The sequence below is a fragment of the Convolutriloba macropyga genome, chromosome 2 (genome assembly GCF_964194025.1).
Source record: "Convolutriloba macropyga chromosome 2, txConMacr16.3, whole genome shotgun sequence".
NCBI classification, from domain to species: Eukaryota; Metazoa; Xenacoelomorpha; order Acoela; family Convolutidae; genus Convolutriloba; species Convolutriloba macropyga.
The window spans coordinates 49,318,394-49,345,367 of NC_134469.1; the positions used below are offsets into that span (position 1 = coordinate 49,318,394).

Consider the following 26,974-nt stretch of genomic DNA (forward strand, 5'->3'; position numbering starts at 1 on the left):
AACGCCATCACAATTAAAAGAATTTTTGAACTAAATACCACAACTAGACCAAACTGCTTTTGCCTGCGTTTCTTCTCCTTTGAAACCAAGAACGTACCAAATATTACCGAAATATCTATTTCGACCAAAAATTCCGTAAAACAAATGTAAAAGATCATTTTATCGAGTTAAGTTACCAAACCAGCATTATCAAATGAAAGCATGATATAGTTTCTTTAATGACTCCCCAAATACTGAGTTAGACATCTGATTAGTTAATCTCAAACATAAAAATTAAAAGAACATCAAGTTCTGGCAAATCTGAAGATTTCATCAAAAATTTACGAAAAGAAGTTATCGGAACCATAAAATCCAGGAGATCTACTCTGAAAACACAATATTGTTTCACTGAATCTTATTGGAACATAGAGACTTTAAACCATGCAAACAGCAGAAATTTGTAATCGATTTTATTCGAAATCTACTTTGAAAAAAAAAGATTTCTGCTGCCGCAATAAATTTTAGCTGGTATTTATTGCTGCATTTTAAACATAAACAGACTAATGTCGAAGAATTGCTCTTGAACGACAGGCAGGTGGACAAACATTCGACCCCTCCGGGACTCGAACCATTGACCTCCATCTTCATAACCATATTCACTCCCGATCGCACTATTTGGCCCTTATTGTTGCAATGCTGCAACCGACTTTTTATTAGCATCAAGCTTTTCTTCGGAGTAAGAGCAATAGAGATCACTCAAAATTGAAGAACGAAAGCGTGAAGAAGTCACTTGAGAAGTCAAAAAATGTTCTAAAAAAGCGCTAAATGGCCAAGCAAAAAATTTGCATAAAAAAGACCAACACGTTTACAATAATTGCTATGAACTTCGTTCAAGAGCGATTAATAAGGATACCAGTAGGAGGATAAGTTTTAAAGATTTCAGTTTTTTGCTGTCTCCAAAATCATCAATACATTGAGTTGGGAAAAACCGGAAAGATTGCACGACTAGAGCATCTCCGTTTTGGTTTCTCATGCAATACTCTATGACGCTCCTAACAGTTTCGACCTGGTTTTGAAATAAGCAACAAAACCCCTATAGGTTTCCGTCACATCAAATGTTTGTACTTGTGTCAGGTCAGCTCTTCACTCATTGATCTCTGTAAAGATCACTTCAAAATAGATCGGCAATTCATCTCAGATTTAAGTCATTACGTCGCAGCTCAAAATTTTTTTTGAAGCAAGTTTAATTAGGAACAAAAATTTATCAATACGAAAATAAGGAGGATGAAAGAATGTCTTATTGTTGATTTAAAGTAAAAACTGCACATCAAGTTAAACAACAAGTTTAAATAAGCTCTATTATAACAAAATTTCTTCTAGTTTTTGTTATTCATTTTGTTTGTTTTCTACATAATTAATGACAACAAAGACATAAAGAGTAAGTTGCTTTTTCGATGCCGTGTCCTTTGTTTATGTTATGTTTTGTATGTAGCGTTTGTTGTGTGGTAGCACACTAGACTTGTTCTTCTCTGATGAAGTTGCGAGGGTTGCTGCTTCGATTGCGGTTGTTGGCGGCGGATGCACCGTTAACACCCATTGCCAGATGATGCTGTTGCTTGGATAGGGATTTGTGATTTGCGGGGGGTAACTTTGCGCTGCCATTGCTACTGCAAGAGCTGCCAGTTAGGCTTCCGTTGCTGAGCTTGTGGTTCCTCTGCTGGAGTGGCTGGCCCCCCGTCGGCTGCTGCGGAAGGGTTCCACTCTGGTTGAACGCCGGTGATGGTTTTTGGGTTAAAGCTACTGAATTGGAAGCGGGTACGGCGGCCAAGTTGTTATTGCCGTTGTATGATGTGGTGGCAATGTTGCTCAAACCGGATCCACTTCCTGCCCGACTTGATGACGCGGGAGGGGGCATCGGGTAGCCAGTTCGACTGTTGGGGTGTCCCGACACAATGCCGTTCTGGTGACGATACGCAACTGGATGCACCGCTTGGGTTCCAGGCTGCACCATAGTTGAAAAGAACGGTGGGTTCGCATTCTTTTTCGAGTTTGGAGTTGACAGCTGATTCTGCTGCACCTTAGAGTAGCTGGTGGGAGGATTGACACCTGTGGCACCATTTACAAAAAGGTGAGGCGATGGTTCCGGGAGCGCCCCAGGAGAGCTATCGCCATCATCTTTTAGCTTAGCGATGTCTGCAAACACTTGGGCCAGCTGGTGATATTGCGGATTCCAGTTCAGCAGGTGATCCCAGTTGTAGTTCTCGTGTAAATCATGTCCGACAAGCGAGTTGAAACTTCCTTGAAACGCTTTGTGTGGGTCAAATTGGTCAGCGCCAATCTCCTGCAACTTGGAATAAATCAAGCTGCTCATTCCAGTTCGGCCAATGTCTTCTGCAAACGGATTGACGCTTTCAATACTCGCACTTGCGTACACATGCTGGTCATCTTCTCCAAAAATTACTTCTGCGATGTTCTGTGCAACACTGTCTACTGAAACGTTGTCGGGCATGTCGTTGAAGCCAGAGTCCTTCTGGTATGCTAAGAAGTCCGGAGCCTTAGCGTTTAACAGATAATTTCGTTCAGCTATTCGCTTCATCTCTGAATCTGCCTCGTTCATAGCGGAACCTCGACCACTTGATGCCTGGGAGCGTTGAGATGCTTGATTATAGACCAAGCCACCACTTTGAATCGGTAAAGTGTTTGGGTATATATGCATACTCGAGTTTCTGCTCGGAGTTGATCGAGGTGAAATTCCGTCAACCTGGTGGAACCCATTATTAAAAGACTCTCCATGAATTGGCGACCCAGAACCTGAAGGAGGATGACCCCCGCCGTTCTTAGTTCGATGAAAGACACAAGCTAAGACGGCAATGCCAGCCACCACAAGGGTGATTGCAATGGCAACAACAACTACAGCAATGATGACACCACTTAGGGGGTCTTTGGGTTTCTCGGCGGGAGGTATCAGACCAGGACAACAGCCCACGTCCACAGATATACTAACTGCCTCAACCTTCTGCCGGGATCCCTTCTTTCCAGAGGATGCCTCAACAAGCAAAGGTGTAATTGCTATAATTCCGGAGCTGGTAGATGTCTGGGCATTTTCTGGAATCCATTGCTTATTCAGTTGCAGGGATTCGTTGACATAAATTATGCCCGTCACTGGATCGATGAGGAAGTTGGGATAGTTCTTGGTGAAGACAAACCTGGCCTCCTCATCTCTGTCGTCATCAGTGGCGGTAACTTTTCCCACTCTAGTGTTCTTCTCTGCGTCTGCTCTCACTGTGAAGCTGTATGGAGTGTTGGTGAACTGGGGCGGGAATTCATCCTCGCCAGTTATAAGGACGTGAACCGTTGCAATATCTGACTGGCTGATATTGTTGGTAACTTTTATGTGGAAGGTATAAGATGACGCCTCCTCGTAGTCAATTGGCTTGATGAATTCGACTTCACCGTTGTACGGATTGATGTAGAACATGTGAAGCACTTCCTGATCAACTATTTCGTACCTGAGTCCACTAATCACTTTTTGCTGTCCATTCAATGCTCCCAGCTTAAATGCAAACTCACTCAATTGATTCTCTTCAAATTGAAAACTGTAGTAACTTTTGGGGAACATGGGCCAACTTGCATTTTGGTTGATCACATTCACATATACTGAAGTTTTGACAGTGTATAAGGGATCGCTCACGCTAACGGTTAACTTCAGTTCGTCTCCGAGAGTTATGTCAAGGCTCTTACGCAGTGATATCCAGCCGGTATTATTATCGATTGTGAAGAACGATTTCTGAGGACCTGAAACTATACGGTATACCAGAGCGGCGTTCGCTCCTTCATCGCCATCTTCTGCGTGAACACGAATTATTGCTTTACCCACTGATGCGTTGAGTGACACATTAGCCCTGTAAGGGGCACCCATGAACTTGGGCTTGATATCGTTCACATCCTGAACAGTAACCATGAAGCTAGCTGTGCTGTTCAAACTTGGTTTCCTCTCATCATAGGCCAGAACCTTCAGTTCGTATTTAGCCATATCCTCCCGGTCCAGCCTTTTGTTCAAAATCAGCACCCCGCCATACGTATTGCGTTCCGCTCCCAACACCAAATTGAACATTCTTTCCTCATTTCCAGAAACTAGTTTGTACTTAATATAGGAGCTCTTGGATCCATCTTGGAAATGTGCAATCACTCTTGCGATCTCGGAGTTAACCTTCTTATCTTCGGGGACTGAAACCGTATTAATGGGCAGAATGATAGGCGACTCGTTGGCTTCTCGGTTGTCGATGATATTGATCCCAACTTTGACTGTTGAGGACAACTTTGGGTCGCCATTGTCAGTAGCCTTGACGGTGACATCTGTCATTTCATTGCTGTTTGTCTGTGGCAACACTCTCTTAGCAAATATATCGCCTGTTTCCTCGTCTATCTTGAACACTCCCATCTTGTCAGAACTCAGACTGTACGTCACCGCTCCGTTCTTGCCAGAATCAACATCCCTCGCCAGCACCTAAATTCATCAAAGGTCAATCGACAATCCGGGCCTTCAATCCTACTAAGATTTAACCAAGCTATCGTATGCACTCATCTCCAAAATTATCAAAAAAAAACATTTAGTATAGCTGGAGTGCTCTTGGGATTTCTCACTTCGCAACAATCATCTCAAAATTTATGTCTCAGAACCAGTTACTTACAGAAATGAGCGACTAATAGTCTTATGATCTTACATCTTTGGTACAAGTTATCATTTGGGTGAATCTTTAATGAGCAACCGAAACACAAAAAGCTGTCCTGCTTAGCATACATGTGGGTAGTGTAGTGTTCACGTGTAGTGGGGGGGGAGCACTACTAGTACCTTTATGAATGGACTGTTGATTGGTATGCCACTGTCTATCTGTGCAGAGTAGATCTCCTTGTCAAACACAGGTGCATTGTCATTTACGTCCTCCACCTTCACCACCAACTCCCTCTCGTTTTCGTGGATCCCATCGAAGGCACGCAGCTTCAGCACGTACACTGCGCGCTCCTCATAATTCAACACACTAAACCACACAAAACCAATTAGATACTCCAAAATTGAATACACACCAAAGCATCCAATGCTCATTGCATATTTCATCGCGACCGAATATTTTTTAGTTCATAAAGGGTTTTATTTGGTCAGTGTTGAGAAAGGTATTTTATTGGTTTTCCGCTTATCATTGTACATCTTAAAACAGGCAGGCAGTCAAAGTTGTTCACATGTTGATTTGAAACTACATACGCTATAACTCAGTATGCACATGAAGTTTAACAAAATACTAACTCGTTCAAGACAAGATTGCCATTGCTCTGCATGACAAAGGTAGGCAGCTGCTCTTGTCCACTGGTGACATCATTGTTCGACTGCTGATTATAGACGAGACTGTAGGTGACATTAGACACCTCGTCCTCGTCTTTGGCCACGTAATTCCCTATCACTTTTCCCGGTTCCGCATCTAAAACAAAATGTTAAACATGAATCATTGTGTTTCTCCAAATTTTGGTTTCAAAAAGAGATCGAGAACTTTGATTCACAATCACAGATTCAAGCAAATCAATTAGGACCAATTAAATACTTCTGGCCTAAAAATTAATTCTCAATAACTAATTTTCAATTTCTGGAAAAATAAAAACCTTATATCCTGCTTTTACCCCAATTTATCCGTAATTTCTCAATTACATAAATGAAGACACATCCACTGTTAGACAACCCTATGATTAAAAATACTGTACCTTCAGCAATGTAGACAGGAGATTGAAAGTTTGGGAAAATGGCGGGATTGTCGTTCACGTCCAGCACCTTGATCGTGATCACTTTTTCCTCGCTATGAGTGAACTTGCTGGACTCAGTGACTGAGTCAGTCACCCGGATGGTCACCCTGTACTCGGGCACACTCTCCCTGTCCAGCTCACCAACTGCCAGTAGCATGTGATGTTGGAACACGAACACTGGGGGGTCCGTCGAGGGCTCAATTGAGACCACAGTCAAGTTCAGCCCATCATTCCGCTGGTCCTCGTCTCGTACTTGGATCTGGAACACAAAATCCACAATTCAACTACACTCAGAACGCATTCTTTGTTTTTCCTCAGCTGTTTTCTACTCTCTGTCTGAACTGGGTTAATGTTAGTTGAACAGATACCAATATCTGCCATACCCCCCGTGAAGCAAAAGACTAACATCTAATAGAATCGCAACTGCTATTTATATTGCGGTATATTTATTTGTCTTGCCTAAATCCGCCATATATTGCCTATCATAACAATTACGATTGCATGAAATGAGATCTTTATCCAATCTCTTTAATTTATTTAACTGTCTGGCTATAAGCACAAGTATTTTCACAGTGTGACGTTTATGGCCGCCGATCAAAGAGGCGATCGCCCCGATCCTTTATAGCGTTCAGCCCCGATTGGAATGCCTTTGTCTTTGATCTAAATCGCGACCATCTCACTACCTCAATCTACCATCAGTAGTAGGCCAGCACAAACCAGTGACCCCATTCTTCTCTGTTTCAACTCAACCAATTGGTGCACCCTTTGATCCGTCACTTAATTCTGAAGCTAAGACCTACGTGCTATCAAACCAAACCTAACCATAACAAAACCTCACAAATTATCCTTACACCGCTTAATGAGTCACAATGTCATTTGAACTCACTGGAGACTGAAAAACTTTCACAGTTACTCAATGCAATCGTAATTTTCGTGTAATTAGTGAAAGTTCGATGTCTTTGAAAAAAAGGGTGCTAGTTAAACCCAAACGAGTGAATAAGATCCGGGTGGCTTTTATGGCTAACTTTACGTTATATGTTTTACTGTCATTTTAAAGCAATGTTGGGTTAAATCTCAGAAAAGCTCGTTTTTCGCGTCCATGGTTTTCAAAAATTTAAACCAAACTATCGACGCTTCAGGACTTTTAGCTCATTATTCGTCTGATTAATTTTGTTCACACGTGGTTTGTAACTAACGTCTCCGACAGCCAGTGGGTTCTGGGGTGAGTATTTTCCCTCTGAGATGAGACTCTGGTTGTAGTCCGAGATGAAGTATGGCTGGTTGTCGTTGAGGTTGCCCAAAGAGACCACCACTGTTGTGTATCCCACAATCTGCCTACTCTCCCCTCCCCCGCCCTCTATCTCTGCAGTGGCCTGCACGTGTACTGTGATCTGCTGCACCTTCTCGTAATCCAACAGATCTGATTGGTCCACGAAGATCTCTCCTGAAGCAGCATATTACACTCAGTAAACAAAGCCCTTCGTCACACTCTATTATTATTATTGCCTTATAATAATTAAACTCGTGTGTTCCGCTTTTTTGTCCGTATTATTTATACCTCCTATCTTTGAACCTGGATTTCAATTTTAAAAATATAAACATAAACCGACTAATGTCGGAAGAATTGCTCTTGAACGACAGGCTCTTGAACGACAGGCTAAATTGTTCTTTTAGAGTGCAAAAATAGTGTACCACGGCGGGATTCAATCCATTAACCTCCCGCTCCCTGACTAGAAGCACTGTTCACTGGGCTATCAGACCCTTCTTGCTATGCTGCAATCGATTTTATTTTAGCAACAAGCTTTACTTCGGAGTGAGAGCAATAGAGATCACTCAAAAATGAAGAACGAAAGCGTGAAAAAGTCACTTGAGAAGTCAAAAAATGTTCTAGAAGAAAAGCGCAAAATGGTCAAGCAAAAAATTTGCATGAAAAAAGACCAAGACGTTTACAATAATTGCTATGAACTTCGTTCAAGAGCAATTTATTATGGTAATCTTAAACTCGCTTCTAGCCACTAATATAATTATTAGAAATCTTCTACATCTATGGCTTTCAAATTGATTTTAACTGGTAATTAATTCTTTACATTGCTTAAGCCTAGCAATTTACCAAGAAATAACAGTACCATTAATAAGCGTCAATCAAAATTGCTTTTTCGAAATAGAGAAAATTACTTCCTGGAACAGACAATGACCTAATTCAACACAAAGTCGGATGAAAATTGACCAATTATGAAAACAAGCTCTCTATTAGAGAAAGGTCAACACCCTTTTCCATTTCACATTGCAATTGTGCGGGACCACATCCTACTTCTACAGCACAATAGTACTGTAACAATTAATCATCGTCATCAATTCCAATTATTCTTTTCCACAATTGATGTCGATTCAAAGCTGGGAAAAGACTTAACAAATAAAGCGACAAAAGTTTAAAACATTTTCAGCCAGCCGCCAGCATTCAAGCAGCATACTATAAACGTTACAATAGGCCATTTTAATTAAATTATATCTGTTTATTCTGGTTGAGTGTTCTTTTAGGACACTTCGATCCCTATTTCGATCAATAGCCTTATTATGTTTTATTTTCACATTATATCCAGGTCGAAAATAAGGTCAATTTTAGTGTTGATGATAATTCTCATTTTGCATAAAGAAATCAGTAAATTTCAGATCAATATGGAGATTAGAGCAATTAATGTAGGAACAGTTCATGGGAAAAGGATTGTTGATGCATATTTTAATTAAATTGGGACTTAGATGTGTGAATGATGTGTAATATATGGTGGATATACTTCAGAGAAGTGTTGTTGATATGCTGGCTATAGGTGTGATAAATCGGTTCCTTTTTGTGTTCCTTGCTTTTCTATCCGTCCCTTTCTATCTATCTATCTATCTATCTCTTTCCGCTTTCAGGATACTCCGTGTGATCTTATTAATATTCGGTCACATACTCGCTCTTTGAACTTGAGCATTTCAAAGCTAGTCACTCTACATTCTCACATGTGGCCAATCTACGTTCTTACTAAAATTATTTAACTGCACAAATTTTAATATCACTTTACTTTAAACCAGAATGTGAGACGAATTCCCTAGGAAATATTGCCTTTTCCTCTGCTTTACGGTTATAACGTCCAAAAGCATAACTTGCTGAGTAGGAACAATCTAACGCTTTCAAGCAGCATTAATTTTTCATAGATGGACATTCGTACGCTTTTGTCTATCGCAGCACGCAACAAAAACAGCTATTCAGACTCACTGAAAAGAACTTAAGGGGTCGTTGAACCTCCAACTACAGTCGCATCACCTGTTTATGTATTGCCAGTTATAATAGGAATCAACGACTTAATCACCCCCCGTTTCAAAGCAACGTCCGTCTATTCAGGGCGTCAAGGACCATTAACCTTTTGTTAGATATTCGGGATATAAGGTTAAGCGTGAAACTCTAATTTGTACGAAAATGCTCTAGCAATTAAAACTTTTATGGAAAAAGACTACGCGCCCTAGATATGTAAATAAGGTCCAAAATAAAGGACCACAGCAATCTTCTTTTTTTGCACAGATGATATATTACTTTTCTGACAAAATATCGCCGAAATTTTGTCTGAAACAGAAAAAAGACCATTTTGTTCAAGATATCTGGATTTGAATCGATGTTTAAACAATTGAACATAGAAATACGAGTGAACGGTCAATAGATAAAAAGCACTTTAAGAAACTACATAAAAACTTTGATGTGAGTTGAGTCAATTTTAATGTTAAATAGTGCATGTAGCTCATCAAAACAGCTCTCTTGAGTATTTCAATGCATATCGTAAACTACAAACGCAGACCTAATTAAGTTGAATTAAGTTACGCATCAAAAGTACAGAAACAACTTTAGACAAAGGCTCTCAACCGATGATACATGGTAGACCGCAACCGAGAACTGTAACTCATTCATTTGACCAACATTAAAAATTAGGCCACTATAGACATGTTGATAGTTAATTTTATTAATCGAAGATGGTACGTTAAAGCATAGATGTAAAATCTCCCAAAGCAGGAGGCTTGGTAGAGCGATTGAGGGATCTGAATTAGATCACGAGAAAATCAAGAATGCAAACGTTCAAAGTCACCAATAAAGTAGAATTATTCAAAAAGAAAATGGCTTTAAAATTCAAAAATGACCCAAATAATCACGGAAAACTTTGTTTGGAGCAATAATGAACAAATTTTGACATTTTTTTTCAAAATCAAGTAGCGCTTGATTTTAAAAAATAATTTTAAAAAGCAAGTAGGGTGCCGTTTTTGTACGCCAAATGAAAATCAGACAGCTACATTAAGCAGATTATTTAATAAGCTTTGATATTCTGTTTGTCGCTGCTATCCTTTTGATGGCAACTATTATCAAAGAGGTTCAAAACTATTGCTATGATCTCCAATCAACTAAGTACTAATACCTATAATTGTCGATTAAAGGAAGCGTTAAAGTAACCGCATAAACTGTCTGATCATAAAGTATAGAAAGGGTGCACTAACCAGAGGTGGAGTTTATCTTGAGTGCGCCAGCTACAGTGGGGCTGAAGAGGGAGTATTTGAGGAAGGTCAATGACTCCTGTGGTTGGGTGGGGTCCAGGGCCTGCACCTGTGTCACTCTCGTGTCGGAAGGGGAGCTCTCATCAATCAGGGCAGAATATGATGACTGGGAGAATGAGAGATGCTCCGGCTCATTCGCTCCAATTGTAATCTCCACCAGTCCTGAAAACAACATTCAACACATGTACAGACACTGGAGCATTGTCCGGAATTCACAAATTATAATACGTACAGATGTTGTGACATAAAATTCATTACTCGCACTGTGTATCGTTATCAATAAAACACTGTAAAATTTGACCTCTTACTTTTACAGGAAGTGTAAACGCATTACGTAATCAACTTGGCGTGAAATGACCGGTTATATAGCGGAAATTATGAGCGACACTAGCAAATTAGAGCATGACTAACTTTTTATCTAATCGGCACTGTCGCTATCAATTGTAATGGCTATTTTTCCATTAAGTTCCCTGTAAACTTTATTTCACCAGATTGCGTATCATAGCTTTTAATCTATGTTGTGATAAAAAAGATAGGAAATTGAAACAACCTAAAGAGATATCTTTTTAAATAATCATAACCCAATGTTCCTTCACTAATGTCAGTTATAAGTTGTGCATGCTCTTAAGTGGAAATAATGTGCTGATAAGAACTTAGTGGTTGAGGTAGTTAGTAGAACATGAATCACTTTTTAGAGAATCAAGGAACTGATTAGAGCCATTGGTGAATGTATTTGCGAAGAGTAGTAGTAGGTTGTAGTGGTGGTGGTGGTGGTGGTGGTAGTGGTAGTGGAGGTAGGCAGTTAGTAGAAGTAGTTATTTGTCAGCTGGGACATTGCTGTCAATTTGTACTCTACGACCAGAGCAATGCCTCTCAGCCATCATAACAATTGGTAGTAGCAGACAAAAGGGGCCCAATCCAATATTGCCCCGCGGGCATGTCTTAATGACTACTGTGTGCTGCTCCAGTTTAGAGAAGAGGAGTTCAGACCTACAGATTGTTTTTCAACAGGGGACTAGTGGCGCCGCCACCGCCTCAAGTCACAAAGACCAAAACAACTTCCCTCTCTCGCTCTTTCCTTCTCTGCCTTCTATCTCTAATTTCTTCTCTTTCTCTCTATCTATCTTTCGACTACCGAATCCCTTCTAGCTATAAACTTTAAGCGCTCATTCATTTTGTAAACGACAAAACATTTTCCAACTTTAAGTCAAACACTCTTCGAAGAATCAAATAAACTCTACAATTCAAATAACCCAATTCGCCCCCCCCCCCACCCCACCCAGTTGTCTCTCTAGCCATGTACAACTTGCACCATTGTTGTTCAGGTCGCTTCTGAAGAGTCACAACGACAGTCTGCCTCCTTTGCTCCCCTCAACAAAAGAGGCTTAAATCTTATCAAGCGTAACTATTGGCTCCCAAAACTTTCCCAAATATGCCCAGTAAAATGACGTTTGTTTTCAAAACTGAAAGCAAGCTAGTCTAGGATAGATATTGTTTCTCAACATAGCACAGGCCGTCTGGTCTGGCTACTATTTTTACAGATACGAAGAGCAAAGGCCCAAAGGCAATTAGATCGACTAGAAGCCATGCTTTGTAAATGTGAGAGAGTGCGTGCATGCGCCTCTTTCTCCAACTGCTGTCTTTGAGTAGATCGGTGGCCGCCTGAGTGTGATATTGGGAATGCATCTTGCGCTTAATTGTGAAACGATCCTTGAAGGATTTAAGAGACGAGTGTGGCTGTTATTGTGCAAATCCCCTCCAAATTAATAGCAGCTGTTATCCCAATGCACATTAGCATTCAGCCACCTTACCCACCACCAAACGAGGCTCTCTTTCAAAGCCACAGCCTCAATCCTAAGTCCACTGAATGCATGTACCCTTATTCAAACTACCCTTTCACCTGCACCTCAAATTGGCCCAATGTCCCGACACGTGAAGGGACTTTGGGAAGAGATTAAATTTGAAGAATCGCCATTTTCAATTCAATTTGATTTGACCAGAAAGATTAAAGTCGAGCACTTTGGCTTTTGGGGTTTGTGAGCCAGGCATAATTCTAAATTGTTTGATTCAATTAGCACTAAGAGCGCCAGGCATATCACACGCACGCACCAATCCAGCGGCTCTTTGCTAAATCTAGCTGCCGTAAAATGAGCCCCCGATCACTTTATGACAAGTGGGGAAACATTTGTTGTAATTCTGCAACTGATTAAACTGATCAAGGAGACGATTGGCCAATTCACACACTACCATCACAAGAGGGAACATGGGTAAATATTGTCACAAATGTTCTATCCTTCCCAACTACCAAGATCCCAACATCAACACCCACCATTCAAGTCCCAATGCCACACAGCCATACCACTCGCAAAGCACCCCCAAAGCTACAAGCACTCCCAGTCCCTTGAAATTAACCCTGCAAAACAAACCTCTCCACCATGTTTCAAGCCAACTCTTTACCTCAACACAAACCCACGATTTAGCCCATTTTTGCATTGACGCAAAAAGTTCCATTTTGCTGTAAATGTGCATAACAATACGCAAACAATACGCAAAACCGTTTTTTTGCTTTAAATTGAACAGTACTACTGCAATGCTTAAATTGTTGCTTCATTCGTGGACAAATCAGACCGCCCAATTAATCACTGCCTAAAACTAGGCAACCTTGATAATTTTGTTCACAGCCAATTTACCTCCTCCCATTTTAATAGCATGAAATGAAAAAAGAACGTCATCGTCATTCAGCATTGCCCAACTACTTCTTCCAAATTGTTCACATTGGGGCTGCGTTTTGTCACGGGGCGATTTAACTGTACGGGTAACGCGGAAATAATCACAGGAACGAAGGGGAAATTGGGGTAAAAAGAGGGTTTCTAAGCTACTATTGATTAAGTATTCATTTATATGTATACACGTATACACACAAATGCATCACGGGAGCAGAATAATCGGCATTATTAGCGTATTAGCAGCCCTAGTAGAGGTAGTAATAGGAGCAACTAAGCCCCCTTCTTTCTTTTTTTCCTCTTTCTCGTCTCAGGCTAAACTAACATTGGCACATTTGAGTAGTGATAAGGCTTAGCATTGCAAACACACTTTTAGTTCAATGCTAGTAAGCATACTACATGTCACGCCACTACTACTACTACTACTATTCTTACTACTAAGAGTACTGATTTTGCTCCTGCTATTAATGTCCGTGACTCACACGCGACCCAGGTAAACTTGCCTCCTCCGCCCCCAAAGGGGAAACCTCATCTGATGCAGAATTGATTTTAGGAGGGATTTTACAACACTCACAGACAAAAAGATACACAAACAGAGGGGCAACAAAAGTATGGCACTGTAATAACAAATCGCAGCAGAGTGACACAATAATGACAAGAGCATGACCCATTTTGCTTCTGGCACTCATCCGCCTTAGTGCTTGTCTGCCGGGAGAAAAAGGGAAAACATCTGACCTCAAAATCAAATTAACTGACATATGGCCCAATCTAACTTTATCAGTGCTAACAGTATGTGAAAGCGTTTGTGTGTGTGTGTGCTGGTGACTATATTAAGACACCAGAAAACAGCCATAACATCAAAAGGCACAATACTTCCTAAGAGGAAAGGGGGGAAGCATCCTTAGTCATTTTGCTCATTGTTCTCAACACAAAAGGCAAGAGGATTAGCCAAGTACATATTGTACTAAATTTCATTACTCAAATTCATTACAAGTTAGGAAGCTTAATGAAAAGAAGGGAACAAAGGGAAGGAGGAGGCTGGCTCGAACAGTACAGCAAGATTAACCCCTCAAGTGAACAACAGAGACCCACTGAGGGGCATCAATGGAAGAGGAGGCATAGTTAGGGAAGTGATAGGGGCAGGAGCATGGAAAGAGATATCCCCCTCCTAAAGAGAAGACAAGACAAAAAAGGGGAAGTTCTATCCTATTGTGAACTGGGGGAGCTGAGGAGCGGAAACGCGTGGACAAAAATTCTCAATTAAGCCCATCAAAGTGGAAAATTTAGTATCCCCAGACTAGCACACTGTGCGAAAATTCTAATCCACACAAGTCAAGTAGAATCAAATACGGAATCTGCTCATTATTACTTCCCACCCCCTCATTATAGCTCAACCGTGCTATCCTAATACAATATCCACGCCTTAAACAGGGGGGAGGGGGTACTTAGTAGTGCAAAAAGTTTTGTACTCTTCTTTAATACAACGCATTAAAATTGAGAACCATTAGTAACTGAAATTGCCACTTGAGTATAACGATGATGATCCGACATCACAGGAACTAACCGCTAAGAATTGTTATCTAGATTGGTATACTTTGTACGATGGTTATATTTAAGATCCATAGTTAGACCACCGCAAATGACCACCGTTAGAGAATAGGGTTAGGGTACACCGAAGCTCTGAGAATGTCTTATCTTTCTATCAGTATATTTTCTATGAGGAACTTTTAACTAAATTTAATATTAAAAAGTTTCCAATAAAATTAACTGTGCTTTTCAATATTCATAGGATGTAGCAGTACAAAAGGTTACAACTAACTGTTAATTAACTCATTTAATTGACGTTCAATGTCTCAACTGCCTTTTCTGTCTAAGCATTCGAAATTTATATTTGCATATTTTACGTACCGTTCAGCGTTCTTTTCTCTTTTTAAAAAAGGAAACTCAAAAAATTATTAATAGTGAAGGATGTACCTGTAGCAGTGAGTGGCAAGGGCTTGTTGGTGGCTCGGATCAAGATCAAATATCGATTTTCGGTCAATTCCTTCTTCGCCTTCAAAATCTCACTATTATTGCCTTCCAGGAAAAAGTCAGTAGAAGTAGAGTCGTCTTCAAAGCTGAAACATTTGATTTTTAGCAACGCACTTCAAATACTTTCAAATCTTGCAATAAACATTTTGACATTTTTTATCTTGAAAATTTAGGGGGTTAAAAGAAAAGGAGTGAAAAAACCAAAAAAAAAAAACGAGAAAAAGGACCTCGTGGTTAGCAATTGACTATATTGTTACTCCAGCTATCTTCTCAAATAAAAATTTTTAAAATAACGCTTCTAATATGTACACTTTTTGTCTGATTGATAAATGTATAAAAGGCTGCTGCTTTGCTTTATTTAAAAGTTTCAAAGCCAGTTGGAAATTATAAATTCACAAGTATTGCAGCAATGACCCCAATTACGATTAAATAATCGCAATTACCGCGAAGTTACTAATTGGTTCGGTAAGCGAGCTACCTACCATTTTAATTATTTTAAACTTTTCCAATTACTACCATTTTTTTATTATTCAAAGGTATCCAAGATCAGTTTCAGTATATGATTTTCGAAGCACTGTAAAGTGAAGCCTCAGCAGAAATTTTCCAAATTAGAACAAACTAGAAATTGATATTTCCATTGAAAAATAACGCTAGTTTTTCTTATTTGCTTGTAACAAATCAACTTTCATTACATTGCAAAAAGTACATTTGCTCGAGTACATATACTCACAAAATCGCTCTTTTTACGCATGTATCTTACGCACATGTATTAAGATCAGGAAAGTAAGCGAACACGAAAACGAAAAAGTGCGATACGCTCAAATTTTGGTATATAGGTTGCTAGTTTTCACGTTTTACAGTGTGCTAATACTATAGACAAGTCTAATTGATTCTAATCCTCTGATCTCGTCACTCTTTTCCGCACGTTTGATGCTCGCGGCTTCGACTCCATAAAAAAAATTTCTGTGGAGTTTTGTTTTAACTGAGGGATTTTTATGAAATTATCAAGTCGGATTAATTAATGACTAAAACGTAACGCGATTTGGGGGATTAGTCGCCAATTGTCGCGTTGCTATTGTCGCTAAAATTCGCTGCCGGAATTATCGAAGAAGGAGCGGCAATTCGGTTGATGATTTTGGCATTTTCGCTGATTTCGGCAACTTTGCTAAAATACGAAAAACCAACGAAATGTTAGCGAAGTGCTCAAATGTGTTTTTTCCTAATACTATATGCAGTCAAAACTAAATTTGGCTCACAAAGTAAACAAAACTTACGTTAATAAATTACGTTAATAAAATTCATCAATTATCAAGTGTGAGCAGAAAACGAGAAAACAGTGAGAGCCAAAGTTTTCATTAGTTTTGAAAAAATACACAAAACTTGATATATTTATCTATTTAAAAATACTTAAAACACTACAGTCACAATTCTGCTGATATTGAAAATAAAAAATGAAAGCTCCAAAAATGAAACAAAATTGTCGCAGCTTAAGAGAGAACTTTTCTTTTCAAGTAGCTTTGGTAAACTTTTCAAGGATGATGGAGTTCAACGATGATATTTACCTGAATATACTGGTGTCATCCTCGTCGGCATCTTCAACAGTGAGGACCGTGATCGTATCTCCAGTGGAGGGTGGCGTAGTGAAGTGCTTCTTAATGATGCCAGGAAATACGGGAGGATTATCGTTCCTGTCTATGATCTTAATCTTGATATCGATGTAAGAGGTCAAGCCGCGTCCTCCCTCGTCAGTGGCAGACACATTCAACAAGCACGTCTTCATCTTCTCGTAGTCAAGAGGTCTAAAACAGACAATGATTATTCCTAGTTAAAAATCCCGAATCAGCTCTTGTCCTCAGTGCTCATTGAGTGAGTGTATTTCTGAATGGATTTATGCATTATCACAGTACCATCTATTACTGATAGCCCCCCCCCCCCTCCGACAGCAACGAAATTGAAACTAGTCAATCGTCAGTAAAGTTTTTGACAAATCATTTTAACTCTCGTAAACGGCTTCATGATTTAGAACCTGCCTCGTGTAATTCTTGACAAAAATAATTATCATAAGAACTAAAACCTGAAACCAAAACAGATCAACTTCACCTAAAAACTGAAAAAATGCATCTTTTCAGTGAACACATTTAGGTTATTGCTTTGTAACTCTCCGAGAAATTTCCATTTCTCAGCCAGAAGTAGACACCGATAGATCAAAAAGGCAGCTTTTCCGTTTGTGTTAATTTGTTTAATTCGTTTGATTTGTCCAAGGCTAATGAGGAGGATGTTGGCTTAGTCAGGAGGAGAGGAACAGCAATCGCCTCAATCAAAGCCGTCCACAAGTGCCCGAGTAAACAGGACTGCAGGGACTCTTATCAGCGCAGTCTGTCTGTGCAGGAAGCAGTCGAAACCAAAGTCTATCACACTCCCAACTACCTCCTTACAACTTGGCAAACTTGAACACGTGTTTGTCCATTTGTTTGTTCCCCACTTTCCCTTTCCTTTGAATGTCCGTCGCCCAAGTGAAAAGTGTTATACACATGACTAAATGGGTGGGGGTACGTGCGTATGTTGGGGCGGGAGGGGGTCCACTTTGTGAAATTGAGTGTTGTTGTTTTGGTTGTTTGTGTTGTTGTAGTGGTGTGAAAGTGTGTGAAAATCAGGTGTCACTACCAGGTAACTTGAGATCAATGGAGAGCGAGGGAGATCAATAAACAGAAATAAACACTTCACACGCCACCTTCAAACACATTAAAAGTTCCGCTATTTACTCAATACCTACTCCTGTCGCTACTACCTCTACACCGCTTTCCCTTTCTACCTTTTCTCGCCTCTTTCTCTGATTTTGTTTAGTTTAAACTGTTCCGGGCTCAAAGGACATTAAAGAGGGATCGAAAAACTGGCTGACTTATGGCATTAAAAGACTGATTAGATTGGCAATGCCAGAAGGTGTAAAAACCAGACAGCATCAATCGTCATTTATTCAAAACGAACAGCTAGCTCAGTGCGTTCAAAACCATCTGCTTTTATGCAACATATAGGTTTTACGTCCCTATTAAATATCCGTTGCGAGATATATGACAGATTGTAGAGCTTATTATAAATAGAATCTGGGAAATTTTTCAGCCACCAACTACTTGTATAATGTTGCTTTGACCTTGATCTTCAAAAATCAAATACCATCAAAAAAGACGTTCACAGTTTTACTACAGCGATGTGAATATAGACAGACATTTGACCATTGACCAAAGCAGACAGTTCTGATTCAAAAAACTATCTTTTTCTGATTGACAGTCGGTTTCCCTTTTTTATCTGTCCATCATAAGTCTGGGTGAAGAGTAATATTGTGTTTAGAAAATTCGCAGTTCACTTCATTCGAGTGAGTGCCGCCATATGCCAGCACAATTTAGTCACTTAGAACAAGGGTCCTTTAGATTTCACGCGTGACTGCACCCCACAACAAGAAAGTTTGCCCCAAATCCGATTAGACATAGACTTAATCAGACTACAATCTTTGCTTTGAGTCTAAATCAGACCTGTGTTCAGCTTGATTCAATTTGACCACTGATCAATTCGCTCCTTAACTTAATCGGAGGAGAGTTAATTGCAGAAAAACGGGATAGGAAACAGAATGTTTGCAGACAAATATTAAATAGCGGCTCTTAAGTTAAATAGTTAAACACGTGCAGGGAAAAGGGGGAGGAAAAGGCAGGGAGGGAGAGGTATAAACGATGACTAATCGAAAATTGCGTCAGCAAATAAGAGGAACCGCCGTTAATAGACTTGTCCAATTTAATGACTTACCTGGGCATAAATTACACGGGGGCACACAATAATTTTCTCAGCAAATAAAGAAAAGATAGGGAGCGCAAAAAGGGGGAGGGGTGGAAAAGGAACTACTGCTCCTGCTATTGCCATAGCTTAGTCAAGCGCATATAATGTTGATTAGAATTGAAGCTCTCTATATATCCAATTTCCACAAAAATCCCAATTTTAACTTTTTTGTGGCCAAAATTAGTATTAATTTCCTTCCCAAGACCGGCTCAAATTTCCGCCAGTTTCTCGCGTCCAGTCAGCTCTAATTAGGAGACTGTTATGTGGATTGACAGTTAGGTGAATTGTATGACAGGAAAGCCATTAGTGCTCTTCTCACATTCTAGTCATTCAATGAATATGCAATTTAGCAATTATCTTCCCTAGTACTCAGCATGCGACAACTACATCATTCATTTGTTCGCTCACTCAATTATTGCAAATAAACTCACAAAAGTTTCCTCTTTTCATATTATAAAGTGACTTTCAATCTATTCAAAAGATTATCAGTTGGACAATTTTTAAAAACATAGCAGGAAAAGTCCTAATAGACAATCCAAAGAAATCAATGAAAAACTGAAAACTACTGCATCCGACCAGCAGATCAATTGAACAATTTCAGCCAAAAAGACAAACGTTCTCAAAAGTTTAGAGAAACTAAAATAATCAAACAAAATAAACAAAAAATAATCATTACTAAAACTATCGAAGTTTTTATCCTAACGGCCAAATTTGATCCATTTGGAAATACCCATTAACCAATGCACAAGCCTTGAAAGAGATTATTGGTCACTAAAGAAAAATTCGAGAAATTTGACAAACACTTAAAAAATTGAAAATTGCAAAATTTATTGAAAGTGTTTAAATTTCGCGATATTAATCTATTCAAAACCATCATTTTGTCTCTCAAAACTGTCCAGTATTCCATCTGCAAGACAACCTAAATATTTTTCACCGGCCCTTAAAGATCGATAAACGCAAAAAAAATGACAAGAATTTTCAAAACATTTGAAAACAATTGCAAATTTTATTGAAATTTTGCCAAAATTCTTGATATTAATATCTTCAGATCCAATTCGTTGTCTCCAGAAACTAGCCACTATCCCAATTTTCAGAATATAAAAAAATGCAAAATTTTTCAAAAAATTGCTGAAATGCGTCATATTAAAATGTAGAAAACCATTCAATCAAAAACTATGCAGCAATCTATTGTCAAACCCTGGAGCATCCTACCTGCTCCCTGAGGCTGGCAAAACTGAAAAACTGACAAAAATTAATATTATTTTGCGTGTTTATGTATGCGGTACCAAACAGATAGCTTACAAAGTGGTCATTAAAAGTAATTATGTCTTGCAAAAGACCTTTATCAACTTTGAGACTGATCAAACCAAAATTAAAAACATCCAAAATTAAAAACATGACAAAAAACGTGAACACTACCACCATTATGGTCTCAAAAAGTCCTAAATATGGCCTTGAATTAAGGCCGTTCCAGTAGCTGGACCTCTCTACGCACTTGAAGGATTAATAAAGCCAGCTATTGGCGCCTAATGAAACAATGCCCAGTGGGTGTTACACGTTTACCCCGTTCTGAAAGATCAAAGTCATGGAAAAATGCGTGCAAACATCTAAAAAAAGACAGCACCAATACAATCCAATTCCTGAATTGTAATAACGCTCACACATTTTTTGTTGAAATATTTTTAAACAATAAAAAATGACAATCATGATATGATATGCCCCAAGCTTCACATTTTCCTAATTAACATTAAGCTATCTGATCGATGTTGTCTGTTCGTCATAAAATCAACAGTCATTGTCAACTTATGAGAGCAAAACAAACTTAGGAAGGACTTTATTTGTGGCCATAAATTGCTTTGCGGATTTTGCAAATTGAATTTTCAATTCTCGTGGTTATCATTTGATCTAGTTTCCACCAATACAGATTAGTTTGAGAGAGAGAGAGAGAGCGAGAGAGAGAGAGAGAGAGAGAGAGAGAGAGAGAGAGAGTGTGTGTGTGTGTGTGTCTACTTTCATATTGAGTTGTGGTTCATTAGTTTTGCGTCACAATCAATACTGTTTGAAGTGAGGCCTTCTCAGCCACCACGGGTATTGATCTGTTTGCACAAGGTGCCTCCAAATGTGCCAATAGGAAAAGTGAGTGGATCCATTTCGTGAGTTAATTAGGAGCCCTTTGATCAATCGAGATAAACTTGTGCCGACAACCCACATATACGAGGGACGAGTTGTAGTTGGGTGAAATTGAAAGGCAAAACTGTGTTTAGGTGATCTGGGTAAATGGAATGGGTATTTGTTCAATTAGGAGCGTGTTTAGTTGCTGGTGGAATTGGGGGAGGGTCGCCCGGCGTGAAAACAAGTTAGCCCGCGTGGAAAAACACCCAAAGTGGCGGCAAATTGTGCAAACAGGGGCCCCATTGTTGACACGGGCTCTACTTAAGCAGCGAGTTGTGTTTGAATTAATCAACAGGCAACGCGCCTCAAACAATAAACAACAACTTAAGGCTGCCAGCAATCAAATGGCGCTACAGAAGAGAGAAATCCAAATGGGGGAAATATTTCACGCCTCGGCTGCCGCTTTAAAGCACAAGGTAAAACACATGTCAAGTCTCAACCAGCCCAACTACCTCAACCCAGCCCCCACCCCCCACCCCCCCCCCCCCACTAGCCAAACTCAATCATTTAAATCGCCTCTAATGCCAGTTGCTCTCTGAAAAACATGATGCAAGTGTTAAATTCTCACTCAGCAGAAAAAATCTCATCGCTTAATTTAACAAAATTATTTATTTTCCTCGATCAGATTGATTAACATGAAGATTATCAAAGCCATTCAAGTTAAATATAAATGCTGCTCAGCAATCTTCAAATTAGAGGACTGCAAAGATTTCCTACAATGGGCACCCAAATATACATAAGAGGGAGAGAGAGAGAGAGAGAGAGAGGTGAAGTTGAGTGAACAAATATAGGGGGATATAGCCAGCAGATTGTTTACGCAAGTCACCTTTCAACCATAAAAACCGACACCCGATCTATCCTAGTCTTTATTCCTCATTGTTGGAGCGTGATCGAATCATTTGTTCAAAGGACAGATCGCAAAAAGGCAGTGATTCAAGCCAAATTCAAATACGCTCAAATGGCGTCATTGCTCTGCTATTTATGCTTTATTTGATGAAACGCATTATAAAGCCCTTTTTTGAAAAGTTCCACTGCTCCTTGAACATTCCATTCAATTCCCTACTAAATTTTGTCTGAAGTCTAAGGGGGTGTCTTTAAATTGAAAGCAGACCATTTGAGAAAAATTCAAAGTTCTTTCAGTTAGTCTGATGAGCTATCTTTAGTTCGCATGATTATTAAATTTGCACCCACCGTATTCATCCTATCTTTTTCTTCCTTTAATGAATATTTAAGCCAAATAATGGAGAGTTGAAAGGACTCATTAACAATTGATCGCTCTGCCCTTTCTCTCAGATTCTCTAAGGATGGCAATTCGAAAGTAATGGGAGTACCAGACACACACACACACACACACCACACACACGCACACACACCGCTTAAAAGACGAACCATCATCGCCACACCATCAACCAGCCGCTTTTTCCATACCTCATTAAATAGTGGGAAAAGGAACCAAGTAAAAACTAAATGCCACAGGCTCCCAATTTCCATCCTACTTTGTACACGAGGACAATTAGATGCTCTGTCACAAAAAAGAGACTATTTTCCTCAAACACGCTTTGTTTTCACATTAAAAATGAATTCCCTTCGCATTAGTCATATTTGCTCCACTATTATGATTTTATGAAGGAAATCTTATCATATAATAACAACCAATCGCAGCATCAAGCATTATATCCATAACGTGTTTTCATTCCTAACAAAGAAGCCGGCCTGTTCCTGCGTTTCCTCAAACACAAATATCCAGCCGCGCTGAAGCCTCGTTTCAACGCATCTTTCCTATTGGCGACACAGTGACCTAAATAATACCAGGCCATAGGACTTCCAAACGCAACCTGTAGTTACGCCTCCAACTAATACCATTTCGTCTATCTTAAACATACTAACAAAATTAGATCTATCCCTCAATTTGGCAAAGCTTCTTTAGCTAAGCCATGGCTAAATACATGGTAAAAGCATTTAGGAATAGGAAAACAACAAAATCGTTGGAGTGCGATTGATTCCAACTCGAATTTGTTAACTACAAGCGCCTAAGAGTCGCGTACGCAGTTAGTTATCAAAGACAAGTCAAAACTCAACTGAATTAAGGAACAAGTGAATAAAAGTCAGAGTTACAGACAGAGACAACAGGGGGGATGGTAGTGAACCGTAAGGAACAGGAACACATCTAAACCCCCAACGGTGCGATGATTTGTAGCCTGTTTGTCTACAATAGACAGAACAAGAAGAAGAATAAAATGGAACCGAGAGAGAAAGAGAGAGAGAGAGAGAGAGAGAGAGAGAGAGAGAGAGAGAGAGAGAAGGGGTCTTAATGGAACAGCATACAAATTGTAAAATAAGGCAGCAACAGAGGTGGAAAAGATGGGGAAAATGAGTGGAATTATTGAGACCACTTTGACATTGATGGACGCATAATGGAGCCAAACAGCAATCATTGTTGAGAAGTAAAGCCCCCCACCCCAACCCCTGCCTCATGAAAATATACGCAAAAATATTGAACATGAATAACAGGCATAACAACCGGTTGAAAATATATCATTAAAAGCAAACATCCCTTCAACGCATTGATACAAGGAACGACATTCAGGTGTCTCAAATCTGTCCCTTATTTTCCAAAGGTTATTCTCGTTACATGATGCACGATCAATCACAACGACGTTCAATATTAGATCTGGTTCAGAGTTAATTTGGAAGGAAGATCAAAACCATTTGTCAAATACAACAACCGTTACAAGATTTAAACCATCCAATAAATCCAAGTGTACACTACATCAATTATTCACGCCAGCATTTTTTAATCTCAAATCAAACAATCTCTTTTCAAGTTTATGGTATAGTAGCATCAAAAAACGTACCAAGCAAATACTCGAATTTGAACCCCCCAATAGCAAGTTCCGACATATCGATAATCTGGTGTAAAATTCAGTCAAAAATCTAAGTTTCAGATTTCAAAACATCTTTCTGCATCATTAAAATGTCCATAGCTTGCAACTTCTTGGAAACGTTTCACACCATCTCATCGATATAGATTTAGTATCGCTTTTATACGCAGTATGATTGACCGTTGAGACGTATTGGTGGTTGCGGTGGTTTTAGTGAAATAATCAGGGCTAAAAAGAGAAGCTTTTAGTCGGGATCCGATCGGAATAGAGTAAGAGCGGTAATTGCTACACGGGTAACTTCCTACCCTTTCCCCATAATTGAACCTGAAAAGCGTCTCCGTTGCCTGAAGGGCCTGAAAAGTTGCTTCCGCTCGTCGGAAATGAAAATTGCTCACTCGAAACAAAATCCCTTCCTTTCATCAATTTGATCCTTTATAACCCATTAAGCACAGGAGGAACAAAAAACCTCTTAAAATCAATCTATAACATATACGCAAACTCACTCATTACTCATTCATCAAGTTAGTAGCGCATGTTCTTTTTAGCTCATTCACGAGCCAACATTATTTGTACAGACTACCTGAGCTCCAAATTTTTCAGCTTTGGATTTAAAAGTATCAAAATTTCTACGAGCAGCAATTTACCATACTAGATAATGGCATAGGTTGAACAGTAGACGAAAAATATTTTTTTTACAAAAATGTAGTCTATGATTCACTTTTCATAGGCTCCATCAACAAACAAACTTTACTGGGTGCATTTAGAAAGAACTGTTGTCATTTACGATTTGGTGAGTCAACCAGAATTGATCACACATGATTGGGAATTAGGGCAAACAGAATGAGTTGAAAGCTTGATTGATCGGTGAGTGATAGGTGCTAGTGATGAATGTGTAAAGACGCATTGTGTATCGATGATGATGCTTTGTTAACAAAGTAAACTGAAAGTGAGCTGCTTCAAAGTGAGTAGCAAAACAACAAAGTCTACCAGCATCAATCAATGTAACAAAACAATCACTCATCCAATGTGTATAAGTGTGTCACTAGCCACCACAAAGACACAACCACCACCAACAGCAACATCCCGCAGAGTTAGCAGCTCTTTCTTTCACAATGTTTACCACAACTTAATGCTCAATCTACAACTCTATTGACATTCGGCATCTAAAACTAACACCCCACTGCGATAAACGTCTGTTCTCTTTTCTCAATCTGTACATTCACACGTGTTTACACATTCACACCAAGTCTTTTAATCTTTTCGCGCCTGTCGCATACACCAGAGAGGTCGATGTGCTAGCATGTGGCAACCGGTGGGCTACAAGTTAACACTCACTGATGGAATAGTGGGGGATTCCACCAAGCAAACATCTGATAAACATTTTCACGCAGAGTCCATCAACGAGAAATCCAAAAGTTCTTTACAGTCTAACAACGAAAAAACAACAACAACAACAACGCTTTGAAAACCAAGACCTAAGAACACCTGAACTCTACATTTTTTTAAAAATACAAAAATTCAGTACATAGAGATCCATTGAAATTTGCATAACATCTTTCTACAAAAATATCAATTTTGTGATGTTAAGGACAACTTTATGAGTTCACATATTTTCATCTTCAGACCGTATTCATTGAATCATAGTTTTAAAAAGTTTGACTCAATACTTTGTTTAGAATGTACAAACATAAGTAAGTAATTATCGATAGTTTCATAATTACGAACTAAAAACAAAGCTGCAAAAGCTAAATGCTCTAATTATTGTTTTGAGAAAATCCAATGCGACAACCAGTCAAACTAAGAGCTCTTAACAAAACATATCTTAGCACAAGAGTGGTCCAAAGTTACTAACACAAAGGTCTTTTTCACCTGGCCCAGAAAAGTTATCACGCAACTTATCGGCAAATTACTTCAACTTGAGGTAATAAAAGTTTCACACATTTTCACCATCTTTAGCTGAAGTAATTCAGTATTTCTCTTAGCAATAAGAGAGGAGTTAGTCGGCAAAACAAAAGTTCATAATGAACATAACCTTCTAGAAAAAGTGAAAAATCTTGAGTACTGGGAAATAGTTGGAAACATATGCAGGGAATATTGACCAGCAAATTTTGGCCCCAACTATGCATTGTTAACGGGCTGGGATTGTGGATTGGCAGGCACAAAGTTGAGTGTTGAATTAGGATTAAGTTGAATTCAAAACAAATCACCCAAATGTCAATTATACCAAAGTGCATGCAGGTATATAGAGTACAGACAAGAGTAGAACTTCAATCGTGTCCTGGTCATAAAGTACGTAATCATTTAGTTCCTTAGATACAACACTACCCTAACACACAAGAATACACACTTTCTATCAGACATACACACAACCGATTAAAGTAGCAAATATTATCACTGCTGAAATGGAAACTCTGAAAAACTAATGAAAGCAACTTTGATCAACTGCGCAACACATTTCCAATTCTCGATCAAAGACAATCGCCTTAATTGAAAAGGTCATGCTATTTCGTGTCATGTTGTAAAGTGACTTGAAACCAGTTAATGGACTCAAACTAGGAGTTATAAAACATGCACTAAAGTTACACAAACTCTTGTATCTTAAGAAAAGATTGATTCAAGTCACAAAGAGAGAGAGAGAGAGAGAGAGAGAGAGAGAGAGAGAGAGAGCGAGTGGTGGTGGTGGAAAATAGAAACAAGGCTATTACTACAAGAGGAATGGAGCCGGTGTTAGCAATTAGTCTAGAGAGAAATTCCTGGGTAGGAATATGTGTAAACAAAGCTCTTAATGAGCACTGGCCCAGACCTACCAAGTTACGCAACTCTACGGCTCATAATAGCCCAGCAAACACCAGCCCAACGTCAGCCGCAGCAACAGCAGCAGAACAGGCAGTGAACAAGGCGAGGAAATCGATGGTATAATAAGGGCACAAAAACGGACAGCAATCAATTTCAGAGGCACACTGCCTGTAAACAAGACAAATCTCAACTTGCGTGCGG

At 39.3% G+C, this 26,974-nt stretch overlaps 1 protein-coding gene across 2 annotated transcripts in view; it reads right to left on the reverse strand.

The window, feature by feature from the left end:
* Nucleotides 1–1,255: 1,255 nt before the first annotated feature.
* LOC142358731 (protocadherin-23-like) overlaps nucleotides 1,256–26,974 on the reverse strand; it is a 239,014-nt gene continuing 213,295 nt past the window's right edge. For both annotated transcript variants that reach the window (XM_075410273.1, XM_075410274.1), the window contains 8 exons: nucleotides 16,661–16,897; nucleotides 15,042–15,184; nucleotides 10,288–10,506; nucleotides 6,966–7,213; nucleotides 5,731–6,028; nucleotides 5,282–5,453; nucleotides 4,832–5,018; nucleotides 1,256–4,486 (listed from right to left, as the gene is read on the reverse strand). In XM_075410273.1, the coding sequence (XP_075266388.1) occupies nucleotides 1,493–4,486; nucleotides 4,832–5,018; nucleotides 5,282–5,453; nucleotides 5,731–6,028; nucleotides 6,966–7,213; nucleotides 10,288–10,506; nucleotides 15,042–15,184; nucleotides 16,661–16,897 (4,498 nt within the window). In that variant the 3' untranslated portion in view covers nucleotides 1,256–1,492. The remainder of the gene's footprint in view (nucleotides 4,487–4,831; nucleotides 5,019–5,281; nucleotides 5,454–5,730; nucleotides 6,029–6,965; nucleotides 7,214–10,287; nucleotides 10,507–15,041; nucleotides 15,185–16,660; nucleotides 16,898–26,974) is intronic.